Here is a 12960-nt window from a genome sequence, read left to right as displayed (position 1 = left end):
TCGTCGCGTGTCGCCGGCCTCTCGATCGTTTTTTTTCTTTTTTTTTTTTATTTTCTTCTTTTTTTTTCGAAAAAGTCACCAAGATCGTCGCTTCGGTGAAAACGACAGGATGGAATTCTCGAGGCGCGAGCCTCGAAATCGATCGAGTCGTTCTCCCTGGTGATTAATAGACGAAAATGGGAATCGCGTAGTCGAGGACGGACCTGTGGGTAACGATCGGCCGCGTTCCTTACAGGGAATCGACAACCGAGAATATCGCTCGTATGTACGCGCGAATGTACGCGTTCGACGATTTACGAAAAAGCCCGTGGGAATTTCACGCGTTTTCCAGAGCGCACGGTTTTAGAGGACTCGATAAGGTTTTTCACCGTAGGATAGATCTTAACGATCTCGGACCGTTTACATGGCAAACGCGCGTCCCTCGACGCGATCCAAACCACTCGTCGCTGGAATTCTCGCCATTCAAATGTCGTCGGTCATCTAGTCCTCGAAATCGTGGCTCGCGTTCCTGGTGACGCCAACTTCGCGAAAACATTCTTCGTTTTTTATTTATACATTTCCAAGGAACGGAACAACGCTTGCCACGCGTAGACACTTCCAACGGCGAACATCCTGAACATCTGCCGGGATCCAGCGTTCTCCGTATCATTCTCTATCGTTCGTTCCTTTTCTTTCTCTTTTCCTTTTTTCTCTTTTTTTCTTTTCTTTTTTACTCGCAAGAGAACGTCGCGCAATAAAGCCGCTACCATCGGCATAATGCGGCCGTAAGCCCTTCCGATATTTGCCATTTTATGTAACGTCTACTTACGCGGCGGAGCTCATATTAAAGTCAAGCAAGAAATACGGAGAGCCACGCCTGTACGTACGTATCGCCGTCACCGACGAAATTACCCGGAAAACTCTTTTTCCTCGTCCGCGGTTTCGACGTTTTGTCATCCGATCGTTCGTGATCCGACTGTAATTTGACGACGATTAAAGGTTAAGGATCGATCGACGACACGGTATCGAACGAACGACGTTCGATCGTCCGCGTAGAGAAGAAAAAAAGGAAAGAAAAGGAAAGAAAAGATCGGACGGAGTTGACGAAGAAGACGAATTTAAGCCGACTAAGTAAAGTCACCGAGTCAGATTTCGTAGACGCTGATCCGATAGCGTTCGTGCGTCGCGTCGTTAAGCTTAATTCTGCGCAAAACGATACGTGCAAACGCCCGTACGTCTGCGTTCGATTCTTCCGCGCGTGGGTTTCTTCGCGAACCGGGAACAAACGTGTGAATCTAGCGGCGCGATCGAGAATACGATCGAGAATACGATCGAGTTAAGACGTAAACGCAGGCTGCGCCGGGAGAATGCCGGTCGCGCGAGCAAACGCGAGTTATACGCGATAGTTTATGGGAAGAAAAAACGGCAACAGCCAGACAGAAACGCGGGGCTTTATGTAATACGGCCGTTATTGAAGACACGAACTACATATCGTGCATTCGCGTTGCGCTCATGCTCGCGCGATATACCGCACTTCCCGTCGTCTGGCGAGAGAAAGAAGAGAGACAAGTATCCAATTAAAGGCAAGGTAGAATACTTTTGCGCTATCTTATATCGAACCGTGAGATGTATCGACGAAAACGGCCAAGAAACTCGCGTTTAACATAACCAGAATCGTTATGACTCAATCTGGCCGTAATTGGCGATATCGGGGATGCATATCGTCGTGACACACAGCCGACAAATTCGAGGAAGCCCGATAATCTCGAGAGCGTGCTCTATTATTAATATTAAACTATCTGATCGACCGATCGGGAATACATTTACATTCATAAAAGAAGCCGACGTTACAAGGGGACAAGGTTATCCGCGCCATTATTCCCGCTGATCCGCCACGAAACCATTCCGCCTTGTTGCCGAACACGCGTTAATTGAAAGACCCGTCGATTAATTAGCACGCGAATGGACGACGACGGTTATGGAACGGTTAACGTTGCTGCACGCTTTCCATCGATGGACGCGACACGCCGGCTCGAACGCCTGGGCCTCGAATGGCATGGAAATGAGAAAAAGACCGAACGGTATTTAACGCGCGGCCTTTCGGCCACCGCTAACTTCGTAATCGCGTACATGGGTATCAATTACCCGAGCTACGCTATTATTGCAATTATTCGCATGAATATGAATACGATATATAGGTAGGAAACGCGGTTCCCGTGGCTCTCTCGGAACAATTTGTTTCCGACCCGCTAATTCGTGGAACAACGCCCATGTCGTTGAACAAATAATATCTCGAATAAGGAACCAAGTTTCGCGATATTCCGCTCCGGTGACTTTTGAATAATACAACGCGATAACTGTCCACCGTTGCGCGAGCGTTCGTTCTCGTTCTCGTGCTCGCAGTTTCCGAGCATTACCGGGTACACGATGATATCGAAACGCGATCCAAGATAAAAGTGGCTGCCTCGTACGGCGATCGGCGAAACGGCCAACACGGCCAACGATTTCGGAAAACGAGGTAACCCGTTATACGCAGTTCGGGTGTGGCGCCCGACGACGGGTCGCGTCGGTCCGGAAAGAAGAAGAATCGCATCGGAAACGAAAGTCTCCGCGGAGATTCGTCCCGGCCACGTACTTGTATATCCTGCCGCGTGTGCATTAATTTTGCACCGTTGTCACCGGCAGGTACATGCGTATTCATGAGACACAGCGAGGCTTATAAACGTCGGGCTATTAGCGATACGATTAAAATGTGCATTTCTCGGCGTTGTTTTAAACGCAACCCCGGCCCAGGAGCCTCGAACCGTAACTCTGCCAGTAGCCCGGACGCGAAGCCGCGCGCGTATAGTACGGGCCGCGCCTATTTCACCTACGCTCGCAATGTTTTATTTCCCTATTCCGCTTCCCTGCTTTATCTACCGGAAGAAATAATAATCCGTTTCGTTCCTGGCCCCGCTTTAATTCTCGCTCTGTCTTGCCAATTAATTCCGCTTTTTACCATTTTACACGGCACGCCGCGTCCACGAGTTTCACCGTATACCCATCCTCGTCAGCCTCGGCTAACGATAAGAGATGCTCGATATCCGCTAATCTTCCGGTGATTACGAACGCTTTCCTTCATGGTGTAGAGAGAGAGAGAGGAAAGAGAGAGAGAGAGAGGAAAGAGAGAGAGAGAGAGAGAGAGAACGGGAGAGAACGGTCGTGGCGTTTCCAAGAACGCAACAGCGAGTAACGTTGGACAGCGTCGAGCGACGTCCGATATCTTCGACGAAATAGATTAAAAAAGGAAGCAGAGGAACGAGCGAACGTTGGAGCGTTTCGCGTATGGGTAAACTGGACTGGAAAAAGAGCGAAACGACTCTGCCGGATACTGGACAGAGTTTGGCGTACATATCCGACAGCGTGCTCGTGCAACTGCACCACGGACACGGAGAAAACCCGGCCCCCTGTTCGCATCGTTGCAAAACGGACGCATTTAGGATGCAGCTGCGAGTTCGTTAGAGCGTCTAACGCGCGTGTGCGAGCCCCAATTGTTTATGCGCGCTGGATGTAGCCACGGAGCGCACATACGCGTATCAGAGAGCGATGAATATGCATACCTTAATTCGCGGGGCTAATTGAATAATTTGTAAAACGCGGCAACCCGGCCCGGGCCACGACCTTTTTGCATTTCCCGCTACTCGCCGCCCGTGTACCATCGTGGCCACCGCGCCACCGCCGTGCCGCCGGCAACCACCAAACGCCGTCCAAGCAGAATGATATCCTTACCGATCCGAACGCTTCACCTGGTATGGATAGCTCGCCTAAAATGCGGTTTGGCACCCGTCGGTGCTTCGGGAACGCGACGCCCTCGACACCCTCGTTCCCCTTTCCACACTGGCAACGCGTGTCCCTCCTCGAATCCAATGCCGATTCTATTTGTCAGGAAACTCGTTCCCTTCGACCATTCGCCTCCTTTTTATCAATCGCGGGACGAGCCACGAAATGCGAGCGCGCGCTGCTTTCCTAGGCATTCGAGCGGATCGAGCTCTTAGACGAAGAAGAGATACTGTTATCCGCGATTAACCGATGGATAGGATGCACGAAAGTGTCCCCTGGTAGCGCAAAACAGAGGAGAACGCACGCGGGGGGAAGAAGGGAGAGGGCCGAGAGCGAGATGGAGCGGTTCGTGGGCCTATTCCCCCTGTTAGCTGATGAATGGGCCCAAGGCTCCTCCTTACTTATGCGATGCGTGCCCCCGACGGCATACATCACTGCCAGCTAACGTTTTTACGGGGCACGATGCGAACAAGAATATGATTACGCGCGTTAACATTCTTGGAATATCGTTGGTCCGCGGTCGTTCCGTCCAAGGATCCGTCGGCCATTCGTCTTTTCCAGAAGGAGGTAGTATAGCAGGCCGGCGGCGTGCGGCGCGTATCGCTCGACGGTTCGATTTCGCGCAACGAAACGCGCGTGAATTACGCGCATCGTCGGATAACTCGCCTAGATTCCTCCCACGACTTTATTACGCGTGAAATTGGCGGACGATCGCGCGGCAAGCCGACGAGCCGGCGTTTCAGACTCGAGCAGCGAACGCATAAATTTCGTAATTAACTGGCAATTATGATAATCGGACGACGGGCGAGGGTAGCGTGTACTCCTTCCTCGTTCCAACCGGATCGTTGATTATCGCCCGATCTCCGCCGTCTCGTATAAATCTCCGCGAGTAACGGCGCGATTTTCCGACCGAGCTTGCCGAGAAAACCTGCCGGCTGCCACTCGGTGGATCCGTCGATTCGGACGAGTGTTCGACCGAGCGATGCGGCAAAGTCGTCGCACGACGATCCTAGTGGCAGAGCGTTCGGCGAGGAAATCGGTTGTCGTACGATCGACGATTTAACGACAAAGGCCTAGAAACAGGAATATCCAAAGTTGGCTGACGTCGTAGGGATTCTCGGTGGAGTGGCAAAGGCCCGGCGAACGAACGATTCCCTCCGGTTCTCCGTTTCTCTCTCCCTCCCGTTTCGGTCTGGCCGCGTCGCGCGCTCGTTCCCTGATGGAGAGAGACGCGCGCGAGCCTGCCAGAGGTCCTTTGATCCTCGGCATTCGGTGTCGGCAAACAGGAACTCCACTGGTGAACGCAGCCACCGCGCTTTAATACCTCATGCAAATTTCAGGAAAAGGGCGCCCCACACGACCCTCCCACCCTCCTCCATCCTCCTCATCCTTCTCGCTTTCCTTCGTCTCATCCTCCTCGAGCTCGGTGATAGCCCGCTATATTGCTTTTCGAACAAATCGTTATCCGGTTCGTACGCTTTGCCTCTCCATATCGGCAAGTCGACTACCGAGCAAATTTCAAATTTACTCCTCCATCGGCCTGCAAAAACCAGAAAGCTCAAAGCCTCCGTACCACTCCTGTCCTATCGGTTTCCTCGAGCTTCCCCCTACGGATCGCTATAGCGATCGTAACAGTACGTCTCCTTGTTTCCGCCGCGTTCTAGGCCATACGCTATTCCATTTCTAACCTCGTCCCTTTTAGTTGCCCTCCTCCGGCGACATTGTTTTTTCAGCTACCTCCGCGTGTTTCTCCCTCTCCCTCCCTCCCTCCAGGAACGTAGGTTCGCCGATCCTTTTCCTCGATCTCCTGCTCCGCTTCTTCCGCGCCGTAGTTTACACCAGCCGATATACATACAATGCGGTGCAGAGCAATGCCAGATCAAACGTACGTAGGTGCGACCAAGCGTTGTTTTTTCTTTCTTTTCTTTCTTTCTTTCCTTCGTGGGCCACGAATTGTATCCCGTTCCACCCTGCTGAAGAATTTATTCTCGGTGAATTACAGGTTCGCCGGAGCGACTCGTCACCGTGGCCAACGCCATAGCGTTATCGTTTCTGTGCAACGGTCGTAAGCGTCGTTGGTGCAAATGCGAGGCACGCTCGATCGTCACCGTACGCTCCGAAACCCCGTGCATCCCGCTTCTGACGAGCCTACTTAATTGTCCTGGACTTCGTGGGGCCGAATCGTTGCACGCGCGCCTTAACAATGCAAATTATAGCGTGGAAGCGTATGACGAGTTGGAAAGTACGCGCGAGAATCGTCCGAGAGTATCAATTATCGGAACGAGGGGACACGAGCTCGAACCGCCGGCGTGGATACGCTGAAACAGGCAAAATTATCTGTCGGCTGGACAAGTTTTATTTCTGAAATCAAAGTTATCGATCGGACGCGCGATCACAGCGTATCCTCATTTGGAGAGCGATAATTTTGCAGACGCGTGGCCCTCGGCGGTTTTTGAGGTTTCGTGGTTTGGAAAGTGTCCATTGGCGTACTGTATGGCTGGCTATACCTGTATATTTGTCTACGCACTCATGCCCCAAAGCCGTTCGTTCCAACCAACGAACCGCATAATCCTTGACGAGAGAACCTCGTCAATCACGGCCTCGATGCGCTAGACGAATCGATAGGTACGAATTTATCTGTGGCTACTCCCGCGGACGCTTTCATCGTTGATTCGCTCTCGTTGGGATCACGAAGTCGATGAATCGAGCACGTTTTCGACATCGAACGCTCTTGTGTTCCGACCGATCGTTCGTTCCCACGATTTCGCGTATCGACGCGAAAAAAGAACAAAAAGGGGGAAAAAAAAAACGGCAGAGAAGAACGAAAATCGCCAGGAAGACCGTAGAAGTTGGGCCGTATCGGCTGCTTTCGTACGGTGATACGAAGGATAGACGCGAATCGTTTCGTGCGATACGTTTTGCAACCGCTCTACCGTGAGACGCGCGGAAAAAGTCGAGAGTGACTTCTATCCGATCCGGACGAATCCATGTTTATCAATCACCTTGAGAGATTAAAAGATAGAGTCGGAGTGGTTGGAAACGGCACGACCGGTTTACGCGGGGCTTGCAATCAATCGCGTTTCGTAAAGTGACGCAACGAAGAGGTCGAAATCCGCGCGATGGAAATCCGTGGAAAACGATTTGCCCGGCAAAAGGAGGACTCTGGCCATCTCCTCTGGCAAAGGAATCTCCGTGGAGGTGGTCCGTGAACCAAGGTGGGTACCAGAAGGGTACCGAAGGACGTCGGAGGAAGCATGGAGTCCTCGGTTGGGCGCGGGTAACTTTTTTGCACCGCGAAATGGCCCAGAGAATGTCATCCAATGAGGGTGAAGTAAAGGGAAAACAAGTAAAATAATGATAAAAGGCGGAGCCCGCGGCGTGATTTGATTGGTCGAGATATCGCCGGCGTTCGAGTCAACCCGCGAAGAAGAGGGGGTTGTCCTCTCCTTTCTCTCTCCTCGTCTTTCTCTCTGGCCCTGTCTCTCTCGATTTCTCGTTCCTCCTCTTCGCTTCTCTCCACCACACACCTTCGTCCCCGCTTTTCTCTCTCTCTCTCGATCCTTTTCTCGTCTCCTTTATGTCCGTCTCGTTTCGACCGCTACGTGCACTCTCTCTCTCTCTCTCTCTCACTATCTCACTCTCACTCTCTCTCTTTCTCTTTCTCTCGTGCGCACACGACACACACACACACACACACACACACACACACACACACAGACACCACATTGGCTTACTTTATTCTCCATTCTCTGTCGGTCCATGCTCCGTGATCGTGTCCTGACTCTGGCAGAACCATCGGTTCTCCCTCCTCCCCTTTCTATCTTCCTTCAACTTCTTTTCTTCTTCTTCGCTTCAGCGTCTTCTTTCTCTGCGCTCTACTACGTCATCGTCGTCACCGTCGTCGTTGTCGTCGTCGTCGTCGTCTTTCTTCTAGGCCCTGTGTCTTTGCTCGCAAAGATACACTTTAGTCGATAGAAACGGTGGCAACGAGGGTACTCGATCCGCGCGTGAAATATATATTTCAAACGATCGCGATAAATCTCGAAAAACCGGATATCGACGCGTGTAACCTTTTTCCTGGCCAAGCCCTGTTCGGCCAAGATGCCACGGCGAATCTCGTTTAGCAGAAATATCGTACATCGATGATAGGAGAGAGGAAAGAGTAACTCGTTGCGGAACCATATGCGGGAAGCATAGGTCAAAGAGATGATTAGCGTAGCGAAAATTCGGAGGCCGTCACGTGTTCCGAGGGGCGGTTTCGTGGCGGAAAAGTATATTGACTCGTGATACGCCATCTGTGCGAAGGAGGCACCCTCTCGTCGGCATTATTGGCAAAATTAATAAGCCCCGTGATCGCGGTAGGTCGAAATGGGAAGTGGTTAATTCTGGCTTTACCCATGGACCCGATGTTGGCGGATTAGAAACCTTTCCAAACGAATGGAAATTGTTTGCTCGACGAGAAGCAACACGCCGAGGGGTTGCCGCGTCTCCAACTTGCTACGACGCGTATCCTAAAAAAGCATCGGTGATAAATTATTGCTGTCTGTCGCTGAATTCAGTTGCCGTAATCTCCAATACTCATTATGGCGCATTAAACCGAACAAGTTCTCCAAATAAGCGTCCAAGGTTTACCGATTAATCGCTGCCGATAATTTGTCGTACGCTGATTTATCGCCGCTCTATCCGTGCTCGATTCTCTCGTTCTCGTTAGATTCCACTTCTTTTTTCCTCCAAGTACCGAGATAAAAAGATCCACGTTACACGTGCTCGTTTACGAATACGTCCTTCCGACATACCGCCTTGCATTACACCATACAACAATTATTAAGAACACGATCGATCACGACGAAACCGACGATGTTCCCGATCCGATCTATTTCGGCGACTGGATGACGTCCGAAGAACGAGTTTCCCGTGCTCGCAACACTCTCGGCGATGCGAGACGCGCGTGTCGTTGCAGGTCGAAACGGCTGGCGACGCGGTACCGAAAATTAACGCCACCGCGAATCAAGACGACAATGTGATTCATCAGTTAAATCCGCGTGCATAATCCTTTACACAGCGTCCGATCCCCGTCCACTAACGTAGATACCAACGTAGATGGGGACGAGGAACGTAGCTACGGAGGAGAAGCGGGGTTGACGATGGTGGTTGGTTCTGTCAGCAGGGACTACGAATTATAATCACAGTTGTGGTTCGTGCGGCTACGGGGGTGGATCGAGGTGGACGATGGAAGAGGAGCGAGAGGAGGAGGAGGGCGACGACGACGACGACGTTCGTCCGCTCGAGGGGATGGAAAAGGGTGTATTTACCCAGCAACGGTATACACCGGCGCCACCGAGGACGGACCTAGATGGAAATCTGCGGCATTCAGAGGCACTGGGCAAGAAAATTGGCTGACAACATTTCGCACGGCCGTCGAATTGCCGATCCCGTCCCCTTCCTGGACAGGAGGCCGTGTTCACCGATATTTACGCCGGACGAACTTGACGCATCGTTCTAATCGTCCTGACAATTTATCCTTCCTTTGCTATGCGGGATGCGCGATCCGCGGCATAAAATCGCGATCGGTCTGGTCGTAGCACGGAATCCGCTCGACGCAACGACCACATGCCAGTTATTTCTTTGCTCTTTCGGCGTAACAAAGGCCGGAATAACGTTCGATCCGAAGGGGATTTAACTTGGATCGAAACGGAGAAAAGCGTTTGTCGTGCTGAATGTGACAGAGACCCGTTAACGAGCAACGTCGCACGACTATATCGAACGGCCGCGTTTATTTCGGCAAAAGGCTTGGAGGCGTTTCCGACGAGAAGCCCTAATGATCGCCTCGTGCCGACAACCGGCGAATCCCGGCCAAATAAATCCGGCTTGATTGAATCATTGTTAAGCGAAACCGCGTTAAATACCCGTGAAATTAACCCAGACGATCCGTGCGCGGCACGCGATCACTGATTGGCTCCAGGGTATCGCCTTTAAAGTGCCATTAGAGGGCACCTCGTTCTCCGCTCCGAAACCATTGATTAATGACTTGTCCGCAACACCGAGCCACGTCTCTTACGACAAAATCTTCCGCTAACGTATCCTACGAACCATCTTGCACAGGCGCCTCTCCACCCTTTCGTCCTTTCCGCCAATTCCAGGAATTTCACCGGGATTTATACGAACGTCCGTGCAAACTTAATCGGTAAACAGTTTATCGTTCGAATAAACGTCGGTCGGACGGGTTCGAGGGACACGCGAACCTACGGCAAACCTGTCGCATCCTTTTCATTTCGTTGGTGATAATTCCGTCTTTGAGCCAGCTCCGATACGGTCCGCGGTCGGACATTAGGGTGATGGCGCGGACATATGGGAGCACCATGTGGTCACCACGGTGTCGGCGAAAGCGGAGAGAGAGAAAGAGCATAGAACCCCCGAGAGCAAGGCAACCGCAAGAGGCGATAGGGATATAGGCGACCGCAGATTCAAACGGATCCGACGGCTAAACGCTCGCCGCAATTTGTAGCAATTTGTTAAGTAGCCGGCCAGAACATTACCTATATTGCGTTTACTCCCCTTGACCGGAAGATATACGGGGGCAAGTTCAGATTTATCGTTCTCGCTAACGGAACAGATCGGAGAAAAGAAGTCACGAGCCTGTGTGAGTCAGGATAAATTTGCTCGCGAGGCGATAAACGTTCGGCGTGTTGTGTAGGTCTTTGCAAATTCGCGGAAAGAACAGAGCCATTCGTTACGAAAAGAGGCGGGACCATCGCGTTTGTCGAGCGAAAATAACTTGACCTCGTTCCAACGAGTCGACGCTTCGATGCGCGACTTTTCGTCGAGTCATCGCCGATGAAAAGCAAAAACGAGCTGCACGGAAAAAGCTACACGCGAGCGAGGAAAAAGGAATCCAGTGTAACGCAAAGATTCCGTGAAATCGAGGTTGGAGCTGGCAGACAATTTAAATCGTAGGTAAACGTCGAGGGGACTCGTTTTATCCCCGGGCGACCTTATCGAAGTCTCTTCTCTTTCGGCGTAGAGAGGACTCCTCTTCTCTTGTCGGTGTTCGTGGACTCGTGCAAGAGGGCGAAGATTCGAGACGAGAGCGAAACGACTTTGGTCTTTCGTGGATGCTTTTAGTCGATGAGTTTCGCTTCCCTACATCCCGTTTCGCTTTCGTCTCGTTCTGTAGCATCGCTGTCCTGGCCTAACCCAGCTTTCTCATCCATATGTAACAGTCGCCTGGTATTAATGACAGGGGGAAAGAGACGGAGCACGACATGTTACCTTCTTTATCCTAGAAACTCTCGCTCTCTCTCTCTCTCTCTCTCTCTCTCTCTCTCTTTTCCTCCGTTTCATTCGCCAGTTACACGCTATTGCGGTTTTATCGGTGCCTTTTCATTATCTGATAAATATAATGGAATTATTTGTTTGCCGTTTGAACGCGGCCATTGCGTCACGGGGCTCCGCGATTGCCAATAAGTTATTTAGAACGACCGCGCCTTTCGACGACACGAAATTCTTCGGCACATTGTCATCGCGATCGAGAACGACAACTTCTCGTTTAATAAATGGAACGCGGACAATCTAGGCCACCAGTGTTTACCGTCCACCGTCTACCGGCGTCTATCGTACGTTTCATTCGCTGACTAAACGCTCCGTCTCTTTCGTCGCCATTCCTTTTAAAAAATTTTACGCGAAACCGTTCCTTTTCTGTTTGTTACAGAGGACGGACGAGGAGAGGCGGCAACTCGCGAGTCGCCGAGGACAAGGATCGTCGACGATGATCGCAAAGGTAAGGGAAAGATGCTCGAACGATCGTTTTGCCAGTAACAGAGTTACGTTCCAAGAGACGCCGAGTCTGATTGATTCTTGTACGCATCCGATTACGTTCGGTCTGCCTGGCTTGCAAAAAAAATGATCGACATCCGTTTATCGATCGATTTTCGTGGAAGGGCCACTCGTCGCCCCTTTCGTTCGAATAATAACAACGTAACGGATGAATAAGTAAAAACCTAGGTTCGTGACGTGGTATCCGCCGGTGAGCGAACGAACGTATAAACCAAGAACCGTGTTAAATAGAGACGAATGTCGAACGTAAAAGGGTACGATACGCGTGTCGATCGAACGACCATCTCGAAGAAACGACGAACCTCGACGAAAAGCTTATCCGGCGTTCCTCTGTCGCTCTCCTAAGTGGCGTGCAAGTCTCGAATTCTCTGCGGGCTACGCCCGACGAACATCTGAATAGGATCGCCGGTCTCTACAAGCGACGCGAACATATGTCAGAATTAATCACAATGAGCGGCACAGGTTGAAGGTTGCGGAGAACGAGACCTCACCGACACCCAGGCAGTTTTTCAAACGTTCGTAAAGTGGTTGATAAAGAGACGGCAATCGGTTAGCCTTTTTAACCGAGGCGCGATGACGGCCACTTACCTGCAGCTCGGTGGCACTCGGACGACCGTCGACAATCACGTGAAAAGACCAGGAAGAGGATTCGGGAGGGGAATACTAGCGAGAACATACGCGCGTTTGTCCTCCTCAATGCTGCTCATCCGTCGACATCAGTTACGGTCTCTTTTTCGAAGGAATTTTCTTTCTCGTGCGCGCTCCACCATCTCTTTTTTCTCTTTTTCTCCTTTCCTTTCTTTTTCTTTTTCTTTTCTCTTTTCTTTTTCGTTGTCCACTTTGGTCGACTCGCCATACACGAGACGATCGCTCGCCGTACAATACTTTTGCGCGATTCACTCGCAATACACTTGCCGCTAGACGCCATTTGCCTGCAACTTTTCACTGGCAACTGGCATAAGGTTCCATTAACAGCTAAGTAGGATCGATTCGATTCGTGCCTCTGGTAAATGCTCCCAGTGCGGCAGTTAGCCCCCGTGTAAATTGTCTTCGTGCTCGCCCTCGCTCCGTCTATCTCTCGTCCGCTTTTTGCACGTGCGTTTAACCGTACAAATTACACGAACGTAGGACCCCATATCCCTGGATACCAGGCCGAATGTTGCATGCCCCGCGGGTTGCCCGTCCACCGAGAGGAAAGACGACGAGAACAGAGAAGCCGCGGGAGAGACGAAGATCGAGTCAAGATTCGAACATGTGGCATCATTTGTTACGTGCAAAGTGGGGATCCGCCTGTGTTGGTCCACGGGTTATCTAAGCTCGCTTAACACG

General features: G+C 51.3%; 1 protein-coding gene across 4 annotated transcripts in view; it reads left to right on the top strand.

Moving 5' to 3' along the window:
- LOC126866635 (splicing regulatory glutamine/lysine-rich protein 1-like) overlaps positions 1–12960 on the top strand; it is a 45691-nt gene that overhangs the window by 16046 nt on the left and 16685 nt on the right. For 3 of the 4 annotated variants that reach the window (XR_007689980.1, XR_007689979.1, XM_050620474.1), the window contains exon 2: positions 11507–11575. Coding sequence is in view for 1 of the 4 variants with exons in the window: in XM_050620474.1 (XP_050476431.1) it covers positions 11507–11575 (69 nt within the window). In the remaining 3 variants the exon portion in view is untranslated. Of the gene's footprint in view, positions 1–7083; positions 11412–11506; positions 11576–12960 lie in introns of those variants that run through there. The other variant, XR_007689978.1, reaches the window with a different exon arrangement.

Source organism: Bombus huntii, chromosome 6 (assembly GCF_024542735.1).
Source record: "Bombus huntii isolate Logan2020A chromosome 6, iyBomHunt1.1, whole genome shotgun sequence".
Lineage (NCBI taxonomy): Eukaryota > Metazoa > Arthropoda > Insecta > Hymenoptera > Apidae > Bombus > Bombus huntii.
The sequence above is the reverse complement of the archived record's forward strand: the minus strand, read 5'-3'. Positions and strand labels throughout refer to the sequence as shown.